General features: G+C 51.4%; 2 protein-coding genes across 3 annotated transcripts; one reads left to right on the top strand and one right to left on the bottom strand.

Annotated features, from left to right (window-relative positions):
* LOC122390086 (mitochondrial carnitine/acylcarnitine carrier protein-like) lies at nucleotides 1-27,589 on the top strand. Of its 2 annotated transcripts, none has more exons than XM_043382747.1 (6): nucleotides 1-541; nucleotides 11,901-12,015; nucleotides 13,212-13,408; nucleotides 13,635-13,755; nucleotides 25,167-25,349; nucleotides 25,687-27,589. In XM_043382747.1, the coding sequence occupies exons 1-6, from the start codon at nucleotides 443-445 to the stop codon at nucleotides 25,872-25,874; spliced, it is 903 nt and encodes a 300-aa protein (XP_043238682.1). In that variant the 5' UTR covers nucleotides 1-442; the 3' UTR covers nucleotides 25,875-27,589. The 2 variants fall into 2 exon arrangements, with proteins under 2 accessions (XP_043238682.1, XP_043238686.1); XM_043382751.1 differs by lacking the exon at nucleotides 1-541 and adding an exon at nucleotides 9,146-9,615.
* LOC122390083 (protein artichoke-like) lies at nucleotides 14,290-21,655 on the bottom strand. The gene is made up of 5 exons (XM_043382735.1): nucleotides 21,535-21,655; nucleotides 21,167-21,331; nucleotides 18,131-18,271; nucleotides 16,021-17,382; nucleotides 14,290-15,273 (listed from the first exon to the last, which is right to left on the bottom strand). Exons 1-5 carry the CDS (start codon nucleotides 21,601-21,603, stop codon nucleotides 14,698-14,700), a joined length of 2,313 nt encoding a protein of 770 aa, XP_043238670.1. The 5' UTR covers nucleotides 21,604-21,655; the 3' UTR covers nucleotides 14,290-14,697.
* Nucleotides 27,590-27,691: the final 102 nt, after the last annotated feature.

The following is a 27,691-nucleotide window of genomic DNA, read 5'->3' as shown; positions in this document are numbered from 1 at the left end:
AGCGTGAGGGGAATTTCCATCTACCAGGCTCCGTGTCCAGCTGGCGCACTCAGCACCGGGCGTGTCTGGGGTCTGGGGCCACCAAACAAACTGGGGTGGGCGGCCCGGTGTCTGGCGGCGCCCGGCTGAGTTACAGTGTCATGCCCAGTGTCGTACAGTGGTCTGCCGCCGGTCGGGGAGGACTGCCGCTCCGCACACAGTGCCCGTCGCGACCCGCACCGCCCCACGGACCGAGGGACGACCCGCGGCACCGAGTGGCCCGACCGACCAGTGCAGCCTGCAGAGGACGGACGGCAGCGGCACACCGTGGTGTGGTGGACGCTCAGGGAGAGCGCACGGGCCCCAGGACGTCTCGGTCGTCAGAGCCGACTACGGCAGCGAGCGGAGACCTCAGCGGCGCGCAGTCTACTGACCGTCTCCGTCAGCCACACAGCCGGACAACATGACGAAGGAGCAGACAGGGTTCCTGTCCAACTTCCTGGCGGGCGGCGTGGGCGGCGCCTGCGCCATCGTCTCCGGCTTCCCGCTGGACACCATCAAGGTAGGAATGTGTGACTGTGACTGCTGAACGTCTGCCGGTCACTTCATGGTCCTCTATCATCAGTACGACCCCATCCTCCTCCCGGATCGCAGTGTGTACTGTCCAAGCTGACAGTCGAACCACCAGCCAGCCGGTGGAGGGCCAATCTGAGAGGGGCCTACGCCTCCGAGGTGACGGTTCGACTGTCCGCTGCTGGTCCAATACATATACCTACCCTGGCCGGCCCGTCCTGCACCGGAACGCTCCAGTCAAAACGGCAGATAAGACTGCTCTGCCACCGCGGTACGCTAGTCGGTCGATAGGTCCCTTATTATTTCAGGCATGCCGCTGAACTCACATGGCTAGTAAGATCGAAAGGGTTTACTACCCAATAAAACTGACAAAACAAACATCACTCGGCACTGTCAGGGGTCAGCGGCCTTTGATGTAGACAAACGTGGAGAGGACCTCGCCAGCAGGACCGCATCGGATGTGACATGTCCAATTCCATTGTCTATGGTAGCGAGAATCGAGATACAGGAAAACACCGTTGAGATGACGTAACCGACAGGCAAAATAGACGGTGATACAGACTCGTGGTATACGGCGACTGAAATATCGCTTTAACCTGCGCCGGGAACTCGTGGAAGTCGGCGCTGTTATTCGCAACCGTAGCCTCTGAAATCAAAGCCGGGCCCGCTGAAGTATAAGGTCAAAGTCGACAAAATAGAAATGAGCCGCTAGACCACAAAGGATCCGAGCCCAGTTCTGAGCCAGTTCACTGTGATGCGTCGACTACCACTGCTCGCGGAAGCAGGACATCCATAAGCTTCAAAGCCAGGCTGAAACGGGAGTGGGACTTCAAAGCTCCACGCAACCCGACTAAACTAACATCCTTCCCTTATTCCCTGCGCGGCCGGTAACCGAGCAAAAACACGGTTCAGTCACGATTTTACAGAGTTCGGACTCGGAGAGTAGTCCGTTGGGGAGTGGGGATGGGGTCCGGTTCGGCTCCGGGATCATATGGAACCGTCAGCGTCAATTCATCCTCTTTAGTCATTGAGATCACTGAGATGTCGGGGACATTTGACGCAGCCCCAGAACGCCTAACCTGACCTAACCTAATCTACAACCTACAAACCTTGACCTACAACCTATACCTAAAAACATACAAACCTACCCTGCAACCCAAGGCCCTAAATACATGCAACCTTCAAACCTACAGCGCCTCTCCTCGGTTGGAAAACCTTTGTGTGACGTCTGCTCTACTAATGCCAAAACTAATATGTTGGGTCAGGTCAGGTCATATTGGGTCAGAAGTTAGGTGACCCAACATAGTAGTTTTTGTCTTTGCACGGCAGCAAGCCTTGGCAGCATGGAACTTACTACTTAGCCGCCCTCTTACCTCCTGAACGCCGGACGACTGCCTCATTCTATTGAGATTTCATTATTCATTATTGTCTATCTGACTACGACACGGTAAATAAAACTCAATTTGCTCAAAATTGTAACAGTTTTCACTTTTCACCGTTTATTGACTTCAAGTACACTCTGCACTTACTCTGCACGTTTTAGGGCCTTGCTCTGCACTGGCACGGTCATAGGAATACTGGAGTTCTATCGGCCCCCGCCGAAGTTAGTTGGTAGCACTGCTGCTCCACGGCGTACATTTCCTACCAGCCCATAGGGTTTACATGTTAAATGGCCTGTTTTCGGCGAGCGATATCTCGGTCAACCTTTGAAGGAATCAATGGTTCTTAGTCTCAAATGATAGATCGATGAATTTTCTTTCGACAATTCCTCTACCATTTTTCACGAAACCCAGCCGATCTTCTACGGCGTACAGGGTAAAGATTTCTCTGCACGCCAGCACCCGCGATCCGCCTCTCCGATCATCGGAGCGCGATCCTCGGTAGCGCAGTCGGTAGCGTATCGGGCTACGGATCCGAGGGTCGTGAGTTCGAATCCTGGGAGCACCGCGTGATTTTGGCTAGAATTGAATGATGTAGATTCTTGAACGTTTGCATAATCAATTATTAATAGCTAATTGAATGTATCTGCCCACTAATCGACCCCTAAAACCTGTTATTTAAGAAATTTAAGAAATGAATGTCACGTGCGCGTCACGACTGCCAACCATAAGCGCTACCATATTCTAGTTTGAACTAACTTTTTGCTAGTCCCGACCACATATAGTAGGTTTTCTAGTAGTTATACTAGAAATTCCTACCAAAGTTCGTCCTACCCTTCACTCAATATACCCTGGAGTTCTATAGCCTTGACTGGCAATGCCAAGCAGTGTTGCCGTTGGGAATCTTCGACACGTACCAGATTCTGAATGAAAATGTACCAAAACGAACCTATTTCGTACCATATGGGGTATGCCAATGTACCAAGTTATGTACCATTGTATAAAATACACCAAAACGTCATAGATCAGCAAGATTATACATCAATTCCGGTCAATTCCTGTGTTTGGTGCTTATATTTGGATTTATGCGACATCTGCTGTCCGTATCCACTTCATAATATGATTTGCTTTAACCGCATTGATGTTACGTAAGTCAGGCTAACAATAATTGTAACTTCTCATACCTACTATATTGCTAAGGAATATAGTTATAGTTCGTTTTTTTCAACATCGGTTTGGCTCCAAGTTTATTATCGAAGCTCTCACGTTAGTTTTGGCAACTTCAGCGTCTGGCCAATAATTTATTACCGGTAAAATATTCAATTTCAAATTATGCTCGTCAAATACATGCAAACTGTATCTTCAAAAATTGTCATACTATGATGACGTCACTGGTGGCAGCTGGCAGCTAATATTCCTACGGTGGCTTTAAGTGACCATCCCACCTTAACATTAGTTTTGAGTTGAGATAGCCAAATTGGTGGCCATGGCCTGAAAATACCGGTTTGGGCACTCATAACATCGAAAAATGCTTTAATTCGGAGATATGGAATTTCAAAATTGCAGTTTTCGGATTCTAAGGGGCTAATGCATTGGTGTGCCCCCTTAGAATTTGTGACGTCAGCGGAGATATAACGATTTTTAAATCTTTTACTAAAACGTTTGGTAGCACGCGGTGGTATATGCTGCTTTGCGCGCAACAAATGCCGCACTTTCAAATAAAGTCGCTAGGAACAGCGGAGATCCCAAAAAGTAAACAATAGTAAAAGTCTAATATCTTGAAAACCGGTGAATATTTTGGGTGAGACTAAGTGCTTACTTCGAAATCTAAGCGGCGTTGCGGCATTGGCGGTTATGTGCGGCGTGTATGCCGCATGATTAGTAAGCGGCGACCACTAAATTAAAGACTCAAACGCTCCGACCGGTTTTCAATGAATAACACTGCATGCCAAAAATGTCGATCGCTCTCGTTATAAGATATTTACATGTAGATTTATGTAGATTTATGTAGATATTATGATGTAGATTTAAATAACTAAGTTATCTACATCAACATTTTGGACCAAATTAATACTTTCAATTTAACTCACTCATTCCTTCCTTTGTTGGCTCCAAAGTCCAAACAGTCTCTCGATTGTCTGGAAATCGTATGCTAAGTCCCGTACTTGTAGGTATACGACTGGTGCATATAAAGGCCGATGTAAGAATTTGAATAGGCTCTCGCATGCGATTTCCTGGCTACCCAAAAAAGTCTGTTTCAGTCATGCTATCAAAACATGGTATGTCAGCCCGGTCACCGGCTTATGGTGCTCTGCTTGTAGTGCCCCTGACCGTCACCGACTCTCTTTCCTCCTGAACACTCGCCCGTATTGGTGTTTTTCCAGCCGCGAACGTATAAGGGGGGGGGGTCCGTTGGACCCCTCCTTGCCGTTTGGCCCATGATCGAGCTAGAGCAGTAGAGCTTCGCAGAAAAAAAACGAGCGTGTTGCCCGTGACGAAAGGAAGCCGATGATACCCAATTTTAACCCTCGCCGGCACAGGCCATTTTGCGTCCTTCGACGGCACAAGGGGGGGGGGTACGACCCCCCTCGCGTTTGGCCCCTGATCGAGCTAGAGCTTCGCGGAAAAAACGAGCGTGCTGCCCGTCATGAGAGGAAGCCGATGATATCCAATTTTAAGGTCTTTGGTCATCGGGTGACCTTCCAGGTCAGGTCAATGACCCGAAAATCGGGAAAATCGGGACCTGTTACCCAGTAAACATGCCGACGTCGGCCCGACGTCGGCCGACGTCGGGGTGACGTCGGCAACTCGGCATCGGCATGCCGACGTCGGCCCGACGTCGGTTCAACCTCGGCACGACGTCGGCTGGATGTCGGATATGCCCGCATGTTCCGACGTCCAGCCGAGATCCAGCCGACGTCGGGCCGACGTCGGACCGAGATCAATTGCTGAGGTCCAGCCGACGTCGGGCCGACGTCGGGGCGACGTCGGACCGACATCGGCCGCTGTTTTGACCGTTAAAATAATATAAAATACATGTTTCATGTTTCATAAAGAGCTTCTGTATTCAAAATATCCTCAGGAAACTCAAATCTTCCTCCACGCCGCAACCCCCTGATCCGGACTGGACGGGAAACTTTATCCCATTTGGGATTGCCCGTAAGCCGAGCTCGCCCGTAGCCGGGTGCGGTGAGTGCTTGGGGGCTGCTCGGCCTATCCTTTGGTCAGGCTCAGCCCCGGCAACTCACCAGGGCCGGGCCCAGTTCATATAGAAAGGCCAGTCGGCAAGTGTCACTTTGCCAAAGTGCCACTTATCAAAGGGACACTTTGGGAAACGTTGGTGCAGGTGTGTAAGAGTGGCTATATGAATCAATTGTGGGGTCGCCCTTTCCAATAAGTGTCACGTAACAGCAATGGGACCAGGGACTCTATATGAACTGGACCCAGGGTGCTCGCCAAGAAGACCAATGTCTCCATCCTATGATCCTTCCGGCTCTGAAATGGTCTTGTCAGACCGAAAGGGCATAACCCAACAAAACAAACCAGTTTCGTTAGCTGGCTGCGTGGTGTAGTCGTTAGCGCACTAACCTCGCGTTCGGATGACACGGGGCTCGAATCCCATCGCCGGCTGATGCTTTTGGCGTGTTGTCCCAGTAAACATGCCGACGTCGGCGACTGGGGGGCTCGAATCCCGCCGCCGGTTGATATTTTTGGCGCGTTGTCCCAATAAACATGCCGACGTCGGCCCCGTCGGTCCAACGACGAACGATCTCGTCAACCTCGGCAAACGATCTCGGCCCGACGTCGGCTCGACGTCGGCTGGACTTCGGCTGGACGTCGGAACATGCGGGCATATCCGACGTCCAGCCGACGTCGGGCCGAGGTTGAACCGACGTTGGGCCGACGTCGGGCCGAGCCTCGGCCCGACGTCGTGCCGACGTCGGCATGTTTACTGGGTAGAAAGTCGCAAAGTGTGGCTGCCATGGGGGTTTCCCGGGGTGCTGATCACGAATATCGTGTTAGTTTTGATCAGAGATGATGTCTTTAAGCATTTAGACCAGGTCGGGTCAGGTCGACCTGGTCGACGCCGAATCGCGATTCCGGCCAAACATGGTCACGGAAAGTAGGTCACAGGTCAAAGGTCATTTGGGTCAGGGTCATGAAATTTTTAGAGTGGGTGAGAAATTGATCAATGCGAGGGTACTGAAAGTTTCGTCACGATCGGCCGCTTTTTACGCGAGTTATTCGCGAAAAACCTTAGGGGGATGCATCAACGGGATGTCCCCTGTGCCAGCGATGGTTAAGTTGAAGATATTAATTTGGTTTAAAATGATGATGTAGATAACCTAGTTATTTAAATCTAGATATCTTATGATGAGAGCGATTGACATTTTTGGTATGCAGTGTTATTCATTGAAAACCAGTCGGAGCGTTTCTGTCTTTAATTTAGTGGTCGCCGCTTGCTAATCATGCTGCATACACGCCGCACACAACCGCCAATGACGCAGCTTAGATTTCGAAGTAAGCATTTAGTCTCACCCAATATTTTTCGATGAAATTTGGTAGATATTCGTTTTCGCTCTTTCTGAACCGAGCGACATCACTTTCATGCCAATTCATTAACATTTTTGAAGGTGGGAGGGTCCCTTTAACACACAAACTAGTCATTTTTCTAACCCGTTTTTCGGCTTAATGAAGACAAAATTCATCATATATTGGATCCAAACGTTCGGCCGTTTCATTTTGTATGTGAGAATGGCCATCGATAAGGACCGATGGGAATATAAGTACATGAAATCGGCGTTGGAAGCTGATGCTGTTTAACCCTCGCCGGCGGAGGGGGGGGGGGGGGGGCGTTTGCCGCCCTCCCCATAGGTCTTTTTACGTCTGTGGTTTTTGGTCGTTTCGCTGGATAAAACGCGTGCTTAGTCGAAAAATGTACTTGGATTCAAACCGGTTTTGAAAAAAAAAACGAACTATAGGAATATGCTTAGGAAGATGCTTATTTAAGTGGTCTTCCTGTTACAGCATATTCGTTTTAATGTTGATTCTGATTGATTTTTGGAGGCAGAAATATATAAATTTAACGTAAAAAAAAATGCCTGCGCAAAACCGTGAAATGTACCAGATTTGGGGTGAGACTAAATGCTTACTTCGAAATCTAAGCTGCGTCATTGGCGGTTGTGTGCGGCGTGTATGCAGCATGATTAGCAAGCGGCGACCACTAAATTAAAGACAGAAACGCTCCGACTGGTTTTCAATGAATGACACTGCATACCAAAAATGTCAATCGCTCTCATCATAAGATATCTAGATTTAAATAACTAGGTTATCTACATCATCATTTTAAACCAAATTAATATCTTCAACTTAACCATCGCTGGCACAGGGGACATCCCGTTGATGCATCCCCCTAAGGTTTTTCGCGAATAACTCGCGTAAAAAGCGGCCGATCGTGACGAAACTTTCAGTACCCTCGCATTGATCAATTTCTCACCCACTCTAAAAATTTCATGACCCTGACCCAAATGACCTTTGACCTGTGACCTACTTTCCGTGACCATGTTTGGCCGGAATCGCGATTCGGCGTCAGAATCAGAATCAGAATCAGAATGTTTATTAACGAATGATCCACTTCAAGCTGTGGCTTTTCACATCATCACCCTCCCCCCGTCGACCAGGTCGACCTGACCCGACCTTAAATGCTTAAAGACATCATCTCTGATCAAAACTAACACGATATTCGTGATCAGCAGTACACCGGGAAACCCCCATGGCAGCCACACTTTGCGACTTTCTAACAGGTCCCGATTTTCCCGATTTTCGGGTCATTGACCTGACCTGGAAGGTCACCCGATGACCAAAGACCTTAAAATTGGATATCATCGGCTTCCTCTCATGACGGGCAGCACGCTCGTTTTTTTCCGCGAAGCTCTAGCTCGATCAGGGGCCAAACGCGAGGGGGGTCGTACCCTCCCCCCCCTTGTGCCGTCGAAGGACGCAAAATGGCCTGTGCCGGCGAGGGTTAAAGGGACCCTCCCACCTTAACATTAGTTTTGAGTTGAGATAGCCAAGTTTGCGGCCAGGCTCAGAAACCACCATTTATCCTGGTCGCAACCCCCGCAGCTTTATGGTGTTCAAGAAATTTCTTCCCTTTACTTGCAGGGTGGGACCAGCGTGGTCCCTATCTCTTAACCATTACGGGAATCTGATGACGTCATCAGGCTTTCGAACGTCCGTTAAATGTTTGACTAAAACGTTTTGTAGCACGCGGTGGTATATGCTGCGTTGCGCGCAACAAATGCCGCACTTTTAAATAAAGTCGCTAGGAACAGCGGAGATCCCAAAAAGTAAACAAAAGTAAAAGTCTAATATCTTGAAAACCGGTGAATATTTTTCGGTGAAATTTGGTAGATATTCGTTTTCGCTCTTTCTGAACCGAGCGACATCACTTTCATGCCAATTCATAAACTTTTTTGAAGGTGGGAGGGTCCCTTTAAAATTGGGTATCATCGGCTTCCTTTCGTCACGGGCAACACGCTCGTTTTTTTCTGCGAAGCTCTACTGCTCTAGCTCGATCATGGGCCAAACGGCAAGGAGGGGTCCAACGGACCCCCCCCCCCCCTTATACGTTCGCGGCTGGAAAAACACCAATACGGGCGAGTGTTCAGGAGGGAAGAGAGTCGGTGACGGTCAGGGGCACTACAAGCAGAGCACCATAAGCCGGTGACCGGGCTGACATACCATGTTTTGATAGCATGACTGAAACAGACTTTTTTGGGTAGCCAGGAAATCGCATGCGAGAGCCTATTCAAATTCTTACATCGGCCTTTATATGCACCAGTCGCATACCTACAAGTACGGGACTTAGCATACGATTTCCAGACAATCGAGAGACTGTTTGGACTTTGGAGCCAACAAAGGAAGGAATGAGTGAGTTAAATTGAAAGTATTAATTTGGTCCAAAATGATGATGTAGATAACTTAGTTATTTAAATCTACATCATAATATCTACATAAATCTACATAAATCTACATGTAAATATCTTATAACGAGAGCGATCGACATTTTTGGCATGCAGTGTTATTCATTGAAAACCGGTCGGAGCGTTTGAGTCTTTAATTTAGTGGTCGCCGCTTACTAATCATGCGGCATACACGCCGCACATAACCGCCAATGCCGCAACGCCGCTTAGATTTCGAAGTAAGCACTTAGTCTCACCCCCAGATTTGGGCCTCAGTGTACCAGCGTACCAGAAAGTGTTGAAATGTACCAGATCTGGTACAATCGTACCATAGCGGCAGCACTGCTGCCAAGATTCTTACGGCACTGCAGCGTGTAAAAATCAGTAAAAAAAGCACATAAATAAAAAGTTTTTAAAATCCGCTGATTATCAAGAACTTTAGAAAGATATGTTATAATATCTGGCGCAGATACGTTTGATGGCGCATTTGACTGTGGTTGACTTTCATTTATTTGCTTGAGCTTGAAGAGTGTGGTCGTGATCCACGGACTGCTGTTTTTGTTTTATTGATCTATTTCTACCAAATATTTCTCATCAATAAGTCTCCTACATAGTGTAAAATCATGGCGAGGAAAGTTAGCCCTGCTAAGGACTTCATCGCGGGTGGATTCGGCGGATCATGCCTGGTCGTCACTGGACACCCTCTCGATACCATAAAGGTGTGCTATTTTAGAATAGTTCCGATGTTTTTGGGTTTTTTTACTTGAGACATGCATTATTTATTCATTAATCTTGTTATATGAACCTAATACCTACTCTTTGTAATGTAATTGAAATATCATGATCAGTAACACTTGCTGTTTTTTGCATTGCTAATCATAATTGCATTGCAGACTCCGCATTTGTTCATTCGTTACAGTTTGTCTGATGGGTAGTATTTCTGAGCATGCCTATGAAACATAGGTTACTTGTATATAGGTTACTTGTATGTTAAAAAGTTTAATATTAGCAGAGTGCTGTTCACGGGCACCTGCGGTAGCTGCGGTAGCTGCGGCTCGGCGGTCAGCCGGGTAATGACGTCACAGAAAGTGGGGATGGGGCGGGTGGTGTGACGTCATACGGCTGCGGTCGGCTGCGGTCGCCTGCGTCTCCTGCGGTCGGAACGATCCGACCGCAGCGGCCGCAGGAACCATTTGTCATACAAAGTGGCGCGGCAGTTGCGCATTCGTGTTACTTGGGCGCAAAATTGACACAGCCGCCGCAGACGAACGCGTGATGACGTATACACAAGTGGGCGGGACTTTCAGCCTGCGATCTACCGCAGCTACCGCAGTCACCGCAGGTGCCCGTGAACAGCACTCAGGGCAATAGATAAGATTATGGGCATTAGTAGAGCACACGTCACACGAAGGTTTTCCAACCAAGGAGAGGTGCTGTAGGTTTGTAGGTTGTAGGTTGTAGGTTTTTATGTTGTAGGTTTGTAGGTTAGGTTAGGTCAGGTTAGTTTGTTTGTTTATTTATTTCATAACAACCACAGGCCGAGGCCCACATTAAGGCTGCAGTCGCAATAAAATTTCCCATCCCACCCCCTCAGGCATTCAACCCGCTCTGCCCTCCCCCTACACACATACAATCCCCTCCCAGCATACATACACATACACCAGACACGATCACAGAAAGTAAATAGCAAAGAGTGCTGGCTGACATCAGTCGATATCACTCATTAAAAGTGCCCTGACTACTAGCAAAGCGGAGCAGTAGTGCTCTCCAATGACATGACGGCTGGAAGAAGTCTGCCTCCGAATGCTCGTGTAAGAATTTGTTTAGTTGGTTGGGTAGTCGAATAAACAAGCCACACTTCACAGCGTTAACTCTGCCAAATGGGACATGAAAAAGGCCTGTGTGCCGAGAACGCCTAACCTGAGTGACAAGGCTGAATTTCGCCACCAGCTCGTGACAGTCAATCCGGCCGCTAAAGATAGAACGCATAAAAGTTATATCGGCCTGTGTCATGCGTGCCTTAATTGACTGACATCTAAAGTGATTTAAAAGGGATTGGTAGTCCAGAGAAGGACACCTACCCTGTGTTTTTGCAGCTAGCCACATAAGAAAGCGGTGATTGAGACGCTCTAGGCGGGCCATGTGGGTTACAGCAGCCCCTGACCATATGACGCTGGCATACTCAATCACCGACCGGACGTGGGCGATATAGGCAGTCATCACGGGGCGATGGTCGAACCTAGTTCCGCGCATACATGGCGCGGTCTGCATGCTCCGAATGAGCTAGCCAAGCATGCGGTTAGCCTTCCTGGTCACCTCGTCAACTTGCTGGGCAAAGGTGAGCTTACTGTCTAAAATCACTCCAAGGTCACGGATATGCTCACAACGCTCAAGTCGGTGACTGTCCAGAATATACGAGTGTATGAATGGAGACTTTCGTAGAGTAAACGTGATGACCTTGCATTTGGATGGATTGAGTTTCAAGCGCCAGAATTTTGACCACTCGCAAAGGCGGTCCAGATCAGCCTGAAGAGAATCAATGTCTTTGTGATTTTTGACGCGGTGAAAAATCTTGACGTCATCAGCGTAGGCAAGACAACCATTGCTGATACATCTCGGAATATCTGCAACATAGCAGCTAAACAGAATCGGGCCCAAAATACTGCCTTCCGGCACTCCGGAGAGCACCGGCAGCCAGTCAGAGCGCTTCCCATCGATAATGACTCGCTGGGAGCGCTGGTGCAGGTAGGACTCAATCCAGCCAAGGGCGGGTCCAGTGATTTTAAAAGAGTGACGAAGCTTGTATAAAAGCAGCCTGTGGTTGACACTGGTAAAAGCGGATGAAAAGTCGTTTTGTCGGTTTGTTAGGTTAGGTTTGTTTAGGTTTTGTTAGAAAGAAGTACCTCCAGGCATAGCGCCTCTCCTTGGTTGGAAAACCTTCGTGTGACGTCTGCTCTACTAATACCAGATTATGTAGCAGCTAAATGTTATTCCTCTTTCCCAGGTGCGGCTCCAGACCATGCCAAATCCAGCCCCTGGGGAGAAGCCTCTCTACACTGGCACATTTGACTGTGCCAAGCAGACAGTTGCCAAAGAAGGCTTTAAGGGTCTCTACAAAGGTGAGGACTAAAATGTTAGCCCATTCTTGAGAAACCAATGCAAGTAATCTTGTTTGCATTCCTTGGCGATTGTTCACATTGTAGTTGTTCTGAGGCAACTGAGGCGAGGCATGTCTGTTGGAGACTGAGGTTTTTTTGTGTGTGCCTGCCTATGCTAGGACCAGGAGGAAGGCAAAGTGTTTCTCCTTCCCCACTCCCGAGTGACTGGAGTGACCATAACTGCTGTAATTTCTACCATTGCTGCAGGAGACAAGTTGTTTGTTTTCAAGCTGCCCCATGGCACATTCGATGTGTTTCCATGAACTACATTCTTCATCAAGAATGATACCAAGCCAACAAGGCTGAAACTCCTTAAACGCTGAGCAGTGACAATTGCATGTTGTAATAGCTCCAGCATCCAAACCATTGATGAATGGAGTGGTTACCTGCTGAAGTTGTATGCCAGGTAACAGTGGAGTCAGAATTAGAGTTGACAGTTGTGGAATGAGTTAGAGTTGACAAAATGTACACATTTTTGCTTTAGAGTCAGAGTTGCCATCCCTTGGTCATGTTATCAACTTTCATATTATCAAGGCTATGTTTGCATAAATATTTGTATCCTGCTTCTGAACAGTCCTGTTATATGGCACATTTATTGCAATATTAGAAAAAACCAGCAGCTCCCCAAAGGTGGGTCAGGTCAGATCAGAGCAGGAGTTTCTGTAGGCCCTGTTGGTCATTGGGGTCATACCACTCTGAGTATTACAGCCTCCAGGATCCTCTCAGACTGGGCTGAGGTCCTCACATACCAGCATCAGACCCTCAGGAGTCATTGTGAGGTCCTTCGACTGTCTGGTGACCTTACAGAGGAGCGAGATGGCAGTTTGGCGGGGATTGAGGGCCTTGTTGAGTATTGTTATTTGTGAGTCCCCTGAAATGTGGGGTCTCTGCAAGATGTCACCCCACTCATGAGAGTCTGAGACTTTGAGACCAATATTCAGCCTTTGTTGGATGCGGTCACTCTTACTGAAGCTTTGGCTTCCTATCGAGAATCTGGGTGGGACAGTTCAGAGCCGCACCTCAGTGTAATGTAATGATCTTTGTAATGTGCTGGACTTTTTGCCATCAATGCCGACCCACCACTGAGTCTTGGCACAGACTGGCGATGGCAGACTGTTGTCCATGGTTTTACCGCTGTCCCCTTCGCCTCTCCTCAGGCATGGCGGCGCCGCTGGTGGGCGTCACACCCATGTTCGCCGTCTGCTTCCTCGGAAACAGCATCGGCAAGCGGCTGCAGCAGAAGAGCCCGGACCAGGAGCTGACCGTGCTGCAGCTCTTCAACGCCGGCATGGTGGCCGGCGTCTTCACCACCGGCATCATGGCGCCCGGAGAGCGCATCAAGTGCCTCCTCCAGGTAGGAAGGTGCCGCAGGCACTGCGCTGGGAGTGTTGGGAGGAGAGGTACCGTGTCGGAGGGCACGGCATTAATTCGGAGACGGACTTGTGAAACGTGTGTGCAAATAGTAAGTACCTTTTTATCTTTTTTCATGCAACCCAAGATAACCCAAGCGTAGGCTCAGTTTACGTCGACGTCCCCAAATGTGTGCGAGTCGGCCGCTGATCGGTCGTTCGATCCTGCAGATCCAGGCGGCTGGCACCGGGCCGGCCAAGTACGCGGGTCCCCTGGACTGTGCCAAGCAGCTGTTCCGCGAGGGCGGCATCCGCAGCATCTACAAGGGCACCTGCGCCACCCTTCTCAGAGGTACGGGGCTGCACAGTCGGGAAGAGGTGAACGGGCTGTAGCATTCACAGTTGGAGTAGACTAGCGGTGGTTCTTCCGCCCATCATTTCAAAAATTATTATATTTTACTCCATTTTCTGACGATAAAACAAAAAGCTCAAATTGAAATGTTTGCGTCACTTGAATCGTCACTACAGGCTTAATTATTGATAACGATGAATTTAATGAGAACTGATGATCTTTAAATGATAGCAGCCATTGAAAATTACGCCTGAGGGATGCCAAGCTGTCCTGTTTTACATCAGCACCCGAAAAAACAAAGATGCGTTCAAATGCGTCCGCAGAGCAGAGAACCAGTTACTATCCTGTTGGGAACCGGATGGATCAGTGGGTTGCGTAAGCCACATTGTCATTCTGTTTGTGTTTGCTTACTCATCACGCCTAATCTTTGGAGAACGACTAGACCCATCTCTCTAACATTACATGCAGTTAAAGGATGAAGATTAAAATAAAACGGTTGTGGGTCATTATTTCTTCTCGTTTCTGGCCGATTCGTTTGGAGTTATGACATTTTATTGTACTGCGTGATGGGCATCATCCAATATCATTGCCTCGCGCTTGGTTGATCCCAAGAATAGCAAATGCAAACACGTCTGCTGATCATTGGCACTGAGTTTGGCATCCTAATCGTCACAAACAACATACACGGTGGAAACACACGCTGAAGCGGACGAAAAATATTCGTCCAAGTAAAACCTGACAAAGATATGAGACACCTGCAGAGTAAGGAATGATCGCGAAGTTTGGAGGCTGCCGCACGCCAACAGCTCAGTGGGGAGGGGCTGCTGTGTGCGGTGGCACACACTGAACACACTATACGGCGCTGTGATCAGTCACCGCTCGTCGAAGGCACCACGCTAACTTTTTATCGGTCTTCTGGTGCCTATCAGGTCTGCCGCGACGTCACAGGTTATATAACTTGCGGAATTTCGGGTTCATTCGCTCGCGCTCCAGCTTCTGTGCCTTCTTGGAGAGTTTGGCGAACAGCTCCGGCGGTATGGTGGCATACTCCGGCTCCGGCTCCGGCTGCAGTACGTTCGCTGGCTTCTGCTGCTGCACCGGCTCCGGGTCCGACTCCGGCTCCGGCTCCGGCTCGTAGTCGTCGGCAGAATACTCGGCCATGGCCAGCTCCTGGTCGGCGATGGCGGCCGCCGAGTAGTCGTCGTACTCGTCGTCCTCGGTCGGCTGCCGGTCGTCGAGCAGCACGACGTCGGCGTCGGGCGCGGCCAGGTAGTCGACGTCCTCGGCCTCCGGGTGGAGCTGGGCGCGCGCGCGGCCGCCGGCGGCGGGCCGGCGCCGACAGCGCAGCTGCTGCTGCAGCACCTCGTACAGGCCCCAGTGGCGGAACTGCTCCGGCTGGTGACAGCGCGGCTCCAGCCGGGCGTCGTAGTGCAGGTGCGCCCGGTGCTCGTGGTGGCACGATCGGCCGCCCGGTGCGCTGTTGTCCCACTCGCAGACGGTCCTGTGCTCGCTGCGTGCCTGTCGCCGTACGGAGGGCGTCAGTAGGGGGTAGGGGTGGCGGCAGGGACTTCTGCTGCTGCATGTCGTTGGAAGGTGCGCTGGAAGTTGCGCCCTATTCGTTGAAGTATCCACCTGTTTTGGCTGCGGGGCGGGGGGCATATGGGCATTCCTTGCCGAGCAGCGACCCTGTGTTTATGAACATCTGTTCAAGATGGATATATACCAGGAATGGTTTTTGCTTATATGTCTAGTAGATCGGCCTGGTAGAATATTGTTTGGACGCATCCCCATAAATTATCAGGGCTATCCATTCCGTTGTAGTCCAAAGTTCGCGTGTGGCAATTGTTTATCTACGATAGATGGTGCTGTCCTTTGGAGTTTGCCAGAGGGCGCCCTGTTACTAGGCAGCGTTTGGGCTGCCGCGCCGGGCGACACTGACCGTCACACTGTCAGTGGATAAGACCCGCCGGTCCAAAGTCAGTGGAGCCGGCTGGGCGGAGAACGGACTACTGATTGCTCAATCAATCTAATGTTCTTTCAATCGATATCTAGCTAGTGTCTTCGCTGATTCAATTACTGGGACAGGCGAAGCGCTACAAATGATCGATAGATACTTATTGATGGTTTCTAGCCGGGACGACATAGCATACTACCTTTGTGACTTTGTTGCTTCTTCTGCCGGGTCTTTCTTTTTTTTTGTGCCTATCTGATAAGTCGAAATGAGTTGCCGCTGCTCTAATATTGGATGTGGCGGCGTCGGCTCACCTTGTTGGTCATGGCGGCGCTGAGGAATGCCAGCTGGCAGGTACACTCCCACGGGTTGTGTTGCAGCTGCAGCAGCTTGGGCCGGATCCCGCTCAGGACCTCGGGGCTCAGCCAGCTCAGGTGGTTGTGGTGCAGGTACAGTTCGCGCAGCGAGGACAGCGGACTGAACGTCTCGGCGGCCAGCTCGGTGAGCGCGTTGTGCGACAGGTCGAGCACGGTGAGCCGGCCGAGGCCGAGGAACGCGTCCTGAGAGACGTCCTCCAGTCGGCAGCGCGACACGTCGAGCCGCTCCAGCCGCGGCACGCCCGAGAAGGCGTCGAACCGCAGCTCGCCCAGGTCGCCGTGCAGCTCTAGCCGGCGCAGCTGCGGCAGCTCGGCCAGCAGCTCGCCGCGCAGCCCCGGCGCCGTCAGGTTGGCCACGCTGAGCTCGCGCAGCTCGCTGAGGTGTCGGAGCGCGCGCGGCCGCACCGTGAGCGGCGTGTCGGCGGCGCCCAGTCGCAGCACCTCGGTGCCGTTCATCATGTCGAGCGCGCCCTCGAGCACGGCGCTCATCGGGTTGCCGGCCAGCGAGAGCTCGCGCAGCCGCGGGAACGGCGCGAACGTGACGTAGCTCAGCTCCGAGATCAGGTTGTCGGAGAGGTCGAGCGTCTCCAGGTCGAGCAGGCCGGCGAAGCCCTTCATGTTGACGGTGAGCAGACGGTTTCCGGCGAGCGACAGCTGCTGCAGCGCCGGGCACCCGAAGAAGGCGAAGTCGGGCAGCGTGCGCACCAGCTGGTGCTCGAGCCTCAGGTGTTTGAGCTCGGAGAGACCCTCGAACAGCTGCCACTGCAGCTCCTCCAGGCCGGAGTGCGCCAGCCGCAGGAACTCGAGCGACGTCAGGTTGGCGAAGCTGGAGTACTGCGGCGCCGCGTGCAGCCGGAATTCGTTGTAGGGTACCACCTCGAGCTGTTCGGCGACCACCAGCTGCACCTGGGGCCCGGCCGCGCCGCCGTCCCCGCCGGCGGCGCTCACCACCTGGTACTGGGCCGCCGCCGGGCCGCCGCTGGCCTCCGGGCTCAGCAGCACGTGCTCCAGGTTCAGCAGGGTGAGCCGCGACAGGGGCCGCAGCGCGTCCGGGCTGAGCGCGATGCGCGCGCTGGCCGGCTGCGCGGGCTCCAGCAGACCGCGGTGACGGCCGGCGCGCGCCAACATCGACGCAAAGTCGTTGCCATGGAGACCGGCGGCGGCGGCGTGGTCGTGGCTGTAGTCGTCGTGCGCGTGGAAGCCGTGGATCTCGAGTCCCTCGAGCTGAGTGAGCGCTGAGAAGTGCTCGGCACGGATGAAGGTGGCCGGGAGGTCGGGCGCCTGCAGCAGTGACAGAAACTGCCGGCGGACGGGCCGGGGTCAGTGTCCGGCGCTGGTTCGCTGGGGAGGGGGCACTACTGGTGCCCTATGACGCTGAACACGGTGTCAAGATGATAGAAAAGTGTATATCCTGTGTTTTGTTTTACATTCCATTCTTCAGGTGCATTTGTAATATCGACGGCGCAAAGCCGTACACCGAATTATGATTTTCTCGCTAGATGGCACTGCTAGTGGACGCCTGCGGGTATGCTGTGCCGCACGGTCCGGACCGGCGGCAGCGCTGGCAAATAGTTGTGACTTTACCAATAGATGGCAGCAGTGCTACGCACGGGAAGCAGTACTGTTTTGCAAGACGAATAGGCGGAAACGGAAAACTTTGTAAAGATTAAACTGAATAACTCTCACAGTGACAGGCCAACACAAATCATACCGTTCCAAAGAACATTCCAAATAGGCAAATGGCAGTTTCGAGCACAATATTGCGATGACTGGTGCTACAATTTGTTTTGGGTTCCCTCAGAATACCGACCAGCCTATCGTCGACGAAGTTCCAGCATGCCTTCGACCATTTCAATTGCGTCATATTGTCCTAGGTAATTAACATTAACCGGCATCCCGTCTACGATGTGGAGCTGAACTACTTTATCCAACTAGTCACTGTATTGTGGTGAGAGGAAGTGAGCCATTTGGGCTCATCCTCTGTAACCCTGTGCAGTGTGCACCGACCTGCGGTGGGCGGGCGGCCTCACACCGGGTGTACACCGACCTTAGTGTCGACCGGCAGCTGCTGCAGCAGGGCGGCCGTGTCCGTGTCAAACTGCAGCGCGCAGACCACAGAGACCACCAGGTCCGCGGTCTCGGCAGGCTGCCCGTCGGCGCCGGCCGCCGCCGAGCTGCCATTCAGGGTCTGCGACACAGGAGGAGCAGCCGGTCAGTGGGCTCTGGGAGTGTGGAGGCACGGAGCGAAACACAGCCGGTCAGCGGGCTATGGGCGCATGGAGGCACAGAGGAGTCGGCAGATACGAGATCGATACGTCAAACGAATGGCTTAAAGGAAATAAATCACTTTTAGCATGGGGTTCTGAACTGTAATAACAGTTTTGTAGCTTGAACCATGGATGAGATAATAATGGATTGGTGTCTTCGCAGTTTTTGGCGACATTGAGCTCAGGCCTGCCATCTAGCGGGAGAATTGTCGTAAGTTAGGAGCAAGCCGAGTGAACGCCGCTGATTAGCATTGTGACACACGGGAGTGTAGTGTAGTAGCAGGCTTGTTGTGCAATTTTTCAAAAGGTTATTTCTTTATATGTCAGTAAAAGCGAAGAAATTAATAGATTTATGTGCAGGGTCAGTAAGAAGATAAGCAGTTCCATGTTATTTCCTCATTAAATCGGGAAACAGGGAGTTATTGGAGACTTCGCCAGCACGTGTCGTTTTCGCTATTTTTCAAACGAGTCTTTACTTGGCCTAAATCAAACAAATTGTCCGATCAAAGAACAAAACGAACGTAAGTAGTGTACTATCTATAAGTCTAATGAAAGACTTAAACGGAATTGCTAACGTCATTGCCGCTCAATATGTCATTCAAAACGCTCTATGAAAAGGACCCAACCGGTGGTGCGTAGTCGATGAAATTTCAGTAACTTTGGCTCCAACTCCGATTCCGGTATCCAAATATCGACTCCGACTCCTTCGGGCAGAACTGTCAATTCACACAGACTCCGACTCTGACACCGACTCTGCAGCCCTGGTAAGTCTGTGGAGTGATGACTTTTCGGTGACGTTCGACTCATACTCGGGCTACAGCTTTTAAAAATCAACCGACTCCGAGTCGGAACAGAACCGCTGGCTCTGACTACAACTTCGCAGCCCTGGCCCAAGATAGCCGCCTAAAACAACTTGTATGTGTGATCTTCTTCGTACATTGTTAATGTTATTTTAAACAAGGGGTGGAAAAGGGAGACGAAGCCTTCGCAAACAAGGATCTCCTGTTGCGAATCAATCAGCTGCTGGAAAAGAAAGGCATACCTAAACACCACGCATCTCATTTCATCGTTTTCCTAACAGCTCTGCACCAATGTATAGCACTGATCAATGCAGTGCGAGCATCGATGTGACATTTGTGTACCAAGTTTGAGTGTACCATTGTGAGTAAATGACCATATAAAAGGTCGTACAAGCCGATGGAACTGGGCGTTTCAATACACACCGTCTCACGCATTTTATTTTCGTTATTACCTAAAGGCTGCTTGACGTTTTTGGCTTTCAAGCATTTAAGACGTTTTTTGTCGTCTCAGGTCCAGTAAGATTACCTACAACTCGTGGGAATATGCACTTCAAGCCAACTAACACACCACACCCACGTGTGTCATAATGCTGAGAGATGGCGTTCACTCGGCTTGCTCCTAACTTACGATAATTCTCTCGCTAGATGGCAGGCCTGATCCCAATGTCGCGGATCCCAATGTTAATTTCCACGAGACACCAATCCAGTGTTATATCATCCATGCTTGAACTGAGACCAACAAATCAGGAGCTTTTACGCCACAGCGATCACCCTAGGCAAGGATACTCCATTTCTCGTTCCGAAAAGATTGCCTTGTAGAGGAATGTGTTCCTTGTAGAAGAATGCAGCCACCTCAGGCTGCAACCAGCTGCCAATCAGCATGCAGCTGGTTTTTGAACTACACAGTATGGTTGGCCAACGCGTAACAAACAAGCTTTCGCGGCAAACACTTCTTTATAAAGTAAATCGTTTTTCCCATATGAAAATAATTAAAAAAAGATCCTTTGGTAAATATTAGTTCTTTTCTTTTCTGATCATTTTAGGCATAAATATAAAAATGGAGCAAAATACTAATTTCAGGAAAGTGGTATATTTCCTTTACCTGATCTGAGGCGCTATTGAACACTTCATAGCGGGGCGATGGAACCGGCGGTCATGACAGCGGCGGCAAGCTGTGGATTGTATCGGACTGACCTCCCGCTGGTGGTAGCACTGCCATTGGTGGGTATGCTAACTGACCTCCCGCTGGTGGTAGTCTTACCCCAGTGGTGGGTATGCTAACTGACCTCCCGCTGGTGGTAGCACTGCCAGTGGTGGGTATGCTAACTCACCTCCCGCTGGTGGTAGCACTGCCAGTGGTGGGTATGCTAACTGACCTCCCGCTGGTGGTAGTCTTACCCCAGTGGTGGGTATGCTAACTCACCTCCCGCTGGTGGTAGTCTTACCCCAGTGGTGGGTATGCTAACTGACCTCCCGCTGGTGGTAGTCTTACCCCAGTGGTGGGTATGCTAACTCACCTCCCGCTGGTGGTAGTACTGCCAGTGGTGGGTATGCTAACTCACCTCCCGCTGGTGGTAGTACTGCCAGTGGTGGGTATGCTAACTCACCTCCCGCTGGTGATAGTACTGCCAGTGGTGGGTATGCTAACTGACCTCCCGCTGGTGGTAGTACTGCCAGTGGTGGGTATGCTGACTGACCTCCCGCTGGTGGTAGTACTGCCAGTGGTGGGTATGCTGACTGACCTCCCGCTGGTGGTAGTACTGCCAGTGGTGGGTATGCTAACTCACCTCCCGCTGGTGGTAGTCTTACCCCAGTGGTGGGTATGCTAACTCACCTCCCGCTGGTGGTAGTACTGCCAGTGGTGGGTATGCTAACTCACCTCCCGCTGGTGGTAGTACTGCCAGTGGTGGGTATGCTAACTCACCTCCCGCTGGTGGTAGTACTGCCAGTGGTGGGTATGCTAACTCACCTCCCGCTGGTGGTAGTCTTACCCCAGTGGTGGGTATGCTAACTCACCTCCCGCTGGTGGTAGTACTGCCAGTGGTGCTCAGAGTCGTGGTCTCGGTCGCCCGTCTCGGAGAAGCGCACCAGCGGCACCAGGCTGCGCTCGGTCAGGTGGCACGTGCAGACGGCCGGGCACGAGCCGCCGGGGGACGCCGTCTGACTCTCATCTGGCTCACTCTGTCAGTCACAGGGTGCGAGTGGACGGTGGGAACTCACTGTTCATTGCACGGGGCAGGTCAACAGTGGAGAATGAACATCTAACGGGATCTCTACATATTAGAGAAGAGCAGCTGTCTTTATTTGGCGTATAGCTTTAATGCTTTAGAAAAGCTGATTAAATTGTTAAAAGGAAGATGGTGCGGTGGCGCCCGCCAGCTTACCGATGCAGCACCGCTGAGCGTCAGAAGCAGGCAGAGGGCGATGACGGCGGTGGTGGCGGCGCGGGCCATGGCGCTGCCGTGCGGTCCCGGCGGCGGGCGGCTCCGCTCTGCGGCCCGACCCCCGCCGCAGGATGGACTCGGCGCCGACACTCCGGATGTTCTCCCGCCTCCCTCCTCTCCCTGCCCCACACAGTATCGGCCGCTGTGCAGCTTTGGGCGGATATACCTCGACTGGGCCCCCAGTCTCGAGCTTGGCAGGGGAGGTAATTCGATAACTGACCCAGTGATGCGTCAGTGTGACTATGCGGACTTACCCCGTGAGGACCAGGAAACTGGTCCGTTATTTGGACGCTCCTTCCTTTGGAATTCCCGACTTCTTTCCGGTTGGATCTTTCCCCACCAGATTCCGATAGTGGTTTTAGACCAGATCCTTCCAATCTGCGACCTCTTCACCAAGGGGCTTCATGTTAGTCTCTAGGCTCTCTCCCTCAATGATTCATTTTGTCAACTGTTTGCACAATCTACAATTACGTTCTATGCTCTTTTCGATAATGTTACTTTATTTGGAAGCCATTCGTCCTCAGTGTCCTTCCACGGGTGCACCGGGTCCTGTGCTATCTCCGTACGTCGACCTCTACTGGGTTCTCGGAGTTGGTTCGTTTTACCGCTCCTGTCCAGGTTCGTTGGGTCTGCGTGTACGTGCACACAGCTGCGCCGGCCGCGCTGGGCTGCAGCCCGGCGCCGCTGGCCTCCTATCTGTCCCGCTTCCTTCCTGGTCGGCCGGCGCACAGTGTGGCCAAACACCAGTTTAGCGCGAATTTAATCCCAGCGCTGCTCAGATCCGTTGAAAATAGTCCCCTGGTTTCAAATTTGACACTTAAACCTATGTGAGACCTTTTACGATGCATTGTAAATGCTTGCTGACATATTATGGCATAGTTCCGCCTCTAAAAGTAAGGAGAACTAGCTTACGACGGGTGATGTGCTTACCAGGGCTGTGAAGTCGATGGAGTTACTCCGACTCCGACTACGGCTTTCAAAAGTCAATTTCAACTCTGACTCCGGGCAAAATTGTCGACTTATGCGATCAACTCGGACTCTGACTCCGCAGCCATGGCAAGTCCACGCAGTCGATGGATTTTCGGTGACTCAGACTACGAGTCTTGGTCCGGATTCCAAAATCGATTACGATTCCGATTCTGACTGGGGTCAGAACTCCGAACTAGCTGAATAAGCATTTCAAACATTCGAATTTGTTGTTTATTGAATGAGGCAACTCTCTGCAATAAACGAACAGACCATTATGTTGAGTGCACAGTAGGTACATACGGTCATGCTCAGGTATGCCCCCACGGAAACGAGTGGATGCGAAACGCAGGCACGAGATCTTGTTGCGGAAGCTAGAAATGAAAATGAACGTGGTAACTTCCCCAGTAAGCAACATGATGGTCAAAAGAGACATGGCATAATCCGCATTACAGGAAGGTCTGGAACGCATGTGAAAGAAACACTGGATGAATCGTAAAACACACGCAGTTACGACGAACACACGAGTGCGCACATGACTCGTAAAGCACACGCAGTGACGACGAACAACAGACCATTATGTTGAGTGCACAGTAGGTACATGCGGTCATGCTCAGGTACGAACGACTCCGACTCCGGGTTGACTCCGAACGACTCCGACTCTGATTACGAAATCCTGGAATTTAACCGCAAATAAGAGGCATAAAATTGTGGGTCCCAGCAATGATGGGCATGTTAGGAGGAGGAATCGTTTAAGAAATTCCCATCAATTCTCTGGTAAATTCTTATGATTGTCCAAAGTTTGCTTGAAAAAAAAAATCAACACCTAATTATGTTTCTGTGTGAATGTTCCTGGTGAAGCACATAAATCGGTAGACAGTTGCAGAAATACACGCACCGATAGGACCGAACCTCAGCAAGGGGAGTAAAAACAAAGACTTATACCATAAGCACCTTCATGTCATTAACACTCGCCCGTATTGGTGTTTTGCTAGCCGCGAACGTAGGTCGGGTCAGGTCAGGTCAGGCCAACCAGTAGGCGTCCTGCCGGGTATTCATAACTAATAGGTGTCAACCGCCAGTGACAGCTTCGTTGCATGTTACGAAGGCACCAGAACTTCTTCCTAAATGTTCAAATGGTTACTAAATTCGAAATAAGCTCCAAAAACTAGCCTGAAAGCATGTAAAACTAAAAAAGGTGAACCGAGGTCATCAAAGGTCATTAAACTGACCTGACCTTCAAGTGATCTTGACATCGACCATAACGCATGGGACCAACATCATAATATCACATATTTAGACGCTGGAAGCCACGAAAAGACTGCAAACGCGCGGCTAATGCAAGCAAACATATGCCCAATCGCGATTCCGGCCAAACATGGTCTCGAGAAATAGGTCACAGGTCAAAGGTCATTGGGGTCAGGGTCGCGAAATTTAAAGGGTAGGTGTAAAATTGATAAACTCGAGGGTAGGTACTGAAAGTTTCGTCGCGATCGGCCGCTTTTTATATGCGCTTTTTGCGAGAAACCGAGAGGGGTCCTTTCGACCCCCACCCTCACCCCCTATATGGGCGAGGGTTAAAAAATTGCCAAGATTTAGTCATTGGCGACCGTATTCTGCAATATAACAAGTTAGAAATACAGCGGTTGAGCCATCAACGTAACGTGAGGAGCCGCCGCCGCGCCCACTCTGTAGCCGGACCTCCCCGGGCGGGCCAACCCGATACGTTCAAAGCTGAGCCAAAGGCCGGGGGCAGGTTGGGGCAGGGTTTCTTGAATGGATCATGTCCAGAAAAGTGTGGCGAATCTTCTCATGGTAGATTTGGCGTGGAGTTTTTTTGGCCATTTTCTTATATCTCTACGTTTTTAAGATGGACAGTGTTTTCAGGGGATGTCTGAAAAGGTCATTTTCAAATGAGCATAACTCATCGGTTAGTCCAAGGATACCTATAGAATTCGGGTATACTATCAAATAGAGGCTCAGTAATCATATGCCTTTCTAATTATTTCCAAACCTCTCCGACAATTACGCCGAAATGTGTTGTAATCGTGACGCGGGTTTTCGACGATTTCAGCACTGCCGGGACCGGCATTGCGTATGTCCACTTAAGCTAGCGTTTTGGACACCAAAAGGAAGACATTGAACCAAAGTATTATGATATTGACATACTTTGGACAATTTCCTATCGACTGATAGGTATAAAAAGTCAAAATTCCAAAATTCGTTTTTGATTAAATTCGCGCTAATCTGGCGTTTGGCCACACTGTGCGGCGGCCGGGCGCGGCGGAAACGGCAGCGCGCTGACCGGACGTCCGGTGCGGGCGGCGCCGGCTGGCAGCCCTGGTCTTCAAGGCTGGCTGGCGGGCCGTGGTACGCCTGTTTCTGAGCTGTAGACTTTCGGATGGGATGTTATCTATGAACGTTTCAGGTTGCGAGCGCATTTTGACTCCCGTCGCCTTCAAGCATATTGCATGCTAATTTTTCGGAGACACTGTCCCTTTTTTGTACTGCCCCCTTTTTCGGGTAATTGTGCCCCTTGTCTTGCAAAGTGACCCTGCTGCACGCGTTCAGCGCGTCTGTCTGAGTGACTCTGACGTCCCGTGCAGATGTGCCGGCCTCGGGCATGTATTTCGGCTCGTACGAGGTGCTGCAGCGGCTGCTGACGCCTGCCAACCAGTCGCGCTCGGACCTGGGTCCGATGCGCACCCTGCTCGCCGGCGGCGTGGCCGGCATGCTCAACTGGGCGGTGGCCATCGCGCCCGACGTGCTCAAGAGCCGCCTTCAGACCGGTCAGTAATGCCGCTGCGTGGGCAGCGCAGTGAATCGGGGGGACGGGGGGAGGGAAATGGCGGCGGGGGTTTGTGCTTCCCAGTGGGTGATATTTGATTCACGATTGATATGATATTTGATTCACGATTGATAGGCTAACTGCGTGTTTTTGAATGCAGCTACTTCGCCTCTGTTTAATTGCACTACGAGGCGTCGTTTTTATGTGCTATGGCTTCATATTTAAAATTAAGTCAACTTATTGAAATTCCCCACCACTCCCTCCCGCCCCCTCTCCCCCCCCCCCCCCCCGCCTGAGTCTGGCGGCGCACCTGACCCGCTGTCCCGCTCTGCCTCCAGCCCCGGAGGGCGCCTACCCGCGCGGCATCCGGGACGTGTTCATCGAACTGATGCGCAAGGAGGGGCCAAGCGCGCTGTTCCGCGGCCTCACGCCGGTCATGCTGCGCGCGTTCCCGGCCAACGCCGCCTGCTTCCTGGGCTACGAGGTGGCGCTGAAGGGCCTGAACGCGGTGCTGCCCGGGCTGTGAGCGGCGCCCGCCGGCCGGCCGGACTGGTCTGTAGTACCGAGCTGAGGCTGGCCGCCGCAGCCGGCCGAGCTGTGAGTGTTCCCCGAGCTGTACCCGCCGGGTGGTGACCTCCCAGAGGTGCCCGGGCCGGCCGGGGCTCCGTCCGCCGGGCACGGGACCCCTCTCCGAGGGGACTGAACGAGCTGGCCCCGGGTCCGGTGTCGGTGTGGGCCGGTGGATGGATGGATGATGTAGCCGGAATGGTTATTCTACTCCTAGTTTTAGACGGCCTTAGAGGGTTGTGTACCCTCTGTATGAAAAGTTCAGGCCTTTATTGGCAGATTGACTAATTTGCTGGTCATCTCTGGCTCCTTAATCGTTTGTAAAATGGTCGGGATGATCCGGGACACCGTTGAATATTGCAGTTAAGTACGCTTCTCCTCTGTTGCGAACATTTTCATTTAGCTTGCTTGCTACGCATCTACCCAATATGCTAAATGACGGAAATGTCGAAGCGTCCTAAGTTTGTGGCTCGCCAGTAGCCGATTCGTCAGCCCTGGGCTCGTTTTATGTTTCTGTAACCGTTGGCCGCTACCAGGGTAACAAAACGTTCACCATGCCCTACCTGTGAACATAAGGCGGGTTTTGAGCCCGCAGCTGTGGCGATTGGAGCATGGTGTATGTGTGACGGCGCGGTTGGCACCTCTGCACTGCACGCACTGTATGCACTGCACGGCACCTCGCACAATGTAACGCACTCGTCGGCCGCTGCCTTAGCTGTTCGGTCGCCACCCAGCCGTGGGGCCCGCGATCGAACCAATGCAATGTTCGCTAGGAAAGAGGGTAGGTGGCTGTCAGAAGGGCTTTCTGCGCAAATGTACTACGAAATCTATCGGAAGCGGCTGTGGCATCGTTGCAAGACGATTTAATTCTCGTTTGCTAGATAAGCGGCCAATTTATGCCCAAGCACGTGGCGAAAAATTTCGTTGGGCCGTTCCTCAGTTGCAATATGTATTATTGGGAAAGTCTTGGTGAGCAAACAAGAACTGGCTCGTTAGAGGCACGACAAAATATCTGTAACTGAAGCGATTGTTTTATTAGTAGTCCGCCATCAACTAAAGCGTCACTAGGCCTATCCGATATACGGTGGTAGGAAACATGCCTGTTTTTCCTTGACTTTACACAGAGATTGTTATTGTCATTATGCCATAGATTGACATGGCATTGGCCAGTGTCAACGTACCGCACTATGTGCGACTTACAAGGTGCTGATCCCATCAAAAGTCGGCGGTTCAGGTGGAAATGATGTTTGTATCAGTGTGCTAAGCGTGTAATGCTACATCCACAGAGCTTACTCACGTGCTATGTTATAGATCCTTGTACCGCCTACTTTTAAATAAGCGCCGGCCTCTCTATCCCTGCCGGCGCTGGGCGCCGCGCGGTGGCGGCAGCACGGTAGTGCGCTGGCCGTCCCGGCTATCTGTTCCTCTGGTCCCGTCTGTCTGTCCCTCGGGGCTGTGCCGTCTGGACGCGAGTACAGCCATCTGTCGGGCCATGTACAAACCACGGCCGACCCAGGGGCGGCGGGCGACTGCTCGCCGGCCCCCGCCCCCGGGACCCGGCCCCAAACAATGCAATGCGGGGATCGTGAGTGTCAGCCCGAGCGAGTGAGCGTCAGTGTACGTTTGAGGAGTGTTTGGGTGCTGGTGTCCAATATACAGGTAGCTGCACTTCCAGGTTATTCTTTGTGTTGGCAAGAGATTTAAGTATAATGAGAAGGTAGAACTATATGGAACTGATGGCCGTTTTTTTGTGCGGTTAGTGATTACTTTTTGTGC

Source organism: Amphibalanus amphitrite, unplaced genomic scaffold (genome assembly GCF_019059575.1).
Source record: "Amphibalanus amphitrite isolate SeventyFive unplaced genomic scaffold, NRLGWU_Aamphi_draft 000020F_arrow, whole genome shotgun sequence".
Lineage (NCBI taxonomy): Eukaryota > Metazoa > Arthropoda > Thecostraca > Balanomorpha > Balanidae > Amphibalanus > Amphibalanus amphitrite.
Note: the sequence above shows the minus strand (reverse complement) of the source record. Positions and strands in the feature narration are given on the sequence as shown.

What these genes read in the sequence shown, in the direction of transcription:
- LOC122390086 (XM_043382747.1), top strand. Translation starts at nt 443, where the DNA reads ATGACGAAGGAGCAGACAGGGTTCCTGTCCAACTTCCTGGCGGGCGGC. An exon ending in TCCCGCTGGACACCATCAAG is followed by an intron (nt 542 to 11,900) that starts GTAGGAATGTGT and finishes CCTCTTTCCCAG; the next exon opens with GTGCGGCTCCAGACCATGCC. An exon ending in CTTTAAGGGTCTCTACAAAG is followed by an intron (nt 12,016 to 13,211) that starts GTGAGGACTAAA and finishes GCCTCTCCTCAG; the next exon opens with GCATGGCGGCGCCGCTGGTG.
- LOC122390083 (XM_043382735.1), bottom strand. Translation starts at nt 21,603, where the DNA reads ATGGCCCGCGCCGCCACCACCGCCGTCATCGCCCTCTGCCTGCTTCTG. An exon ending in AGTACTACCACCAGCGGGAG is followed by an intron (nt 18,272 to 21,166) that starts GTGAGTTAGCAT and finishes CCTGTGTCGCAG; the next exon opens with ACCCTGAATGGCAGCTCGGC. An exon ending in AGCTGCCGGTCGACACTAAG is followed by an intron (nt 17,383 to 18,130) that starts GTCGGTGTACAC and finishes GTCCGCCGGCAG; the next exon opens with TTTCTGTCACTGCTGCAGGC.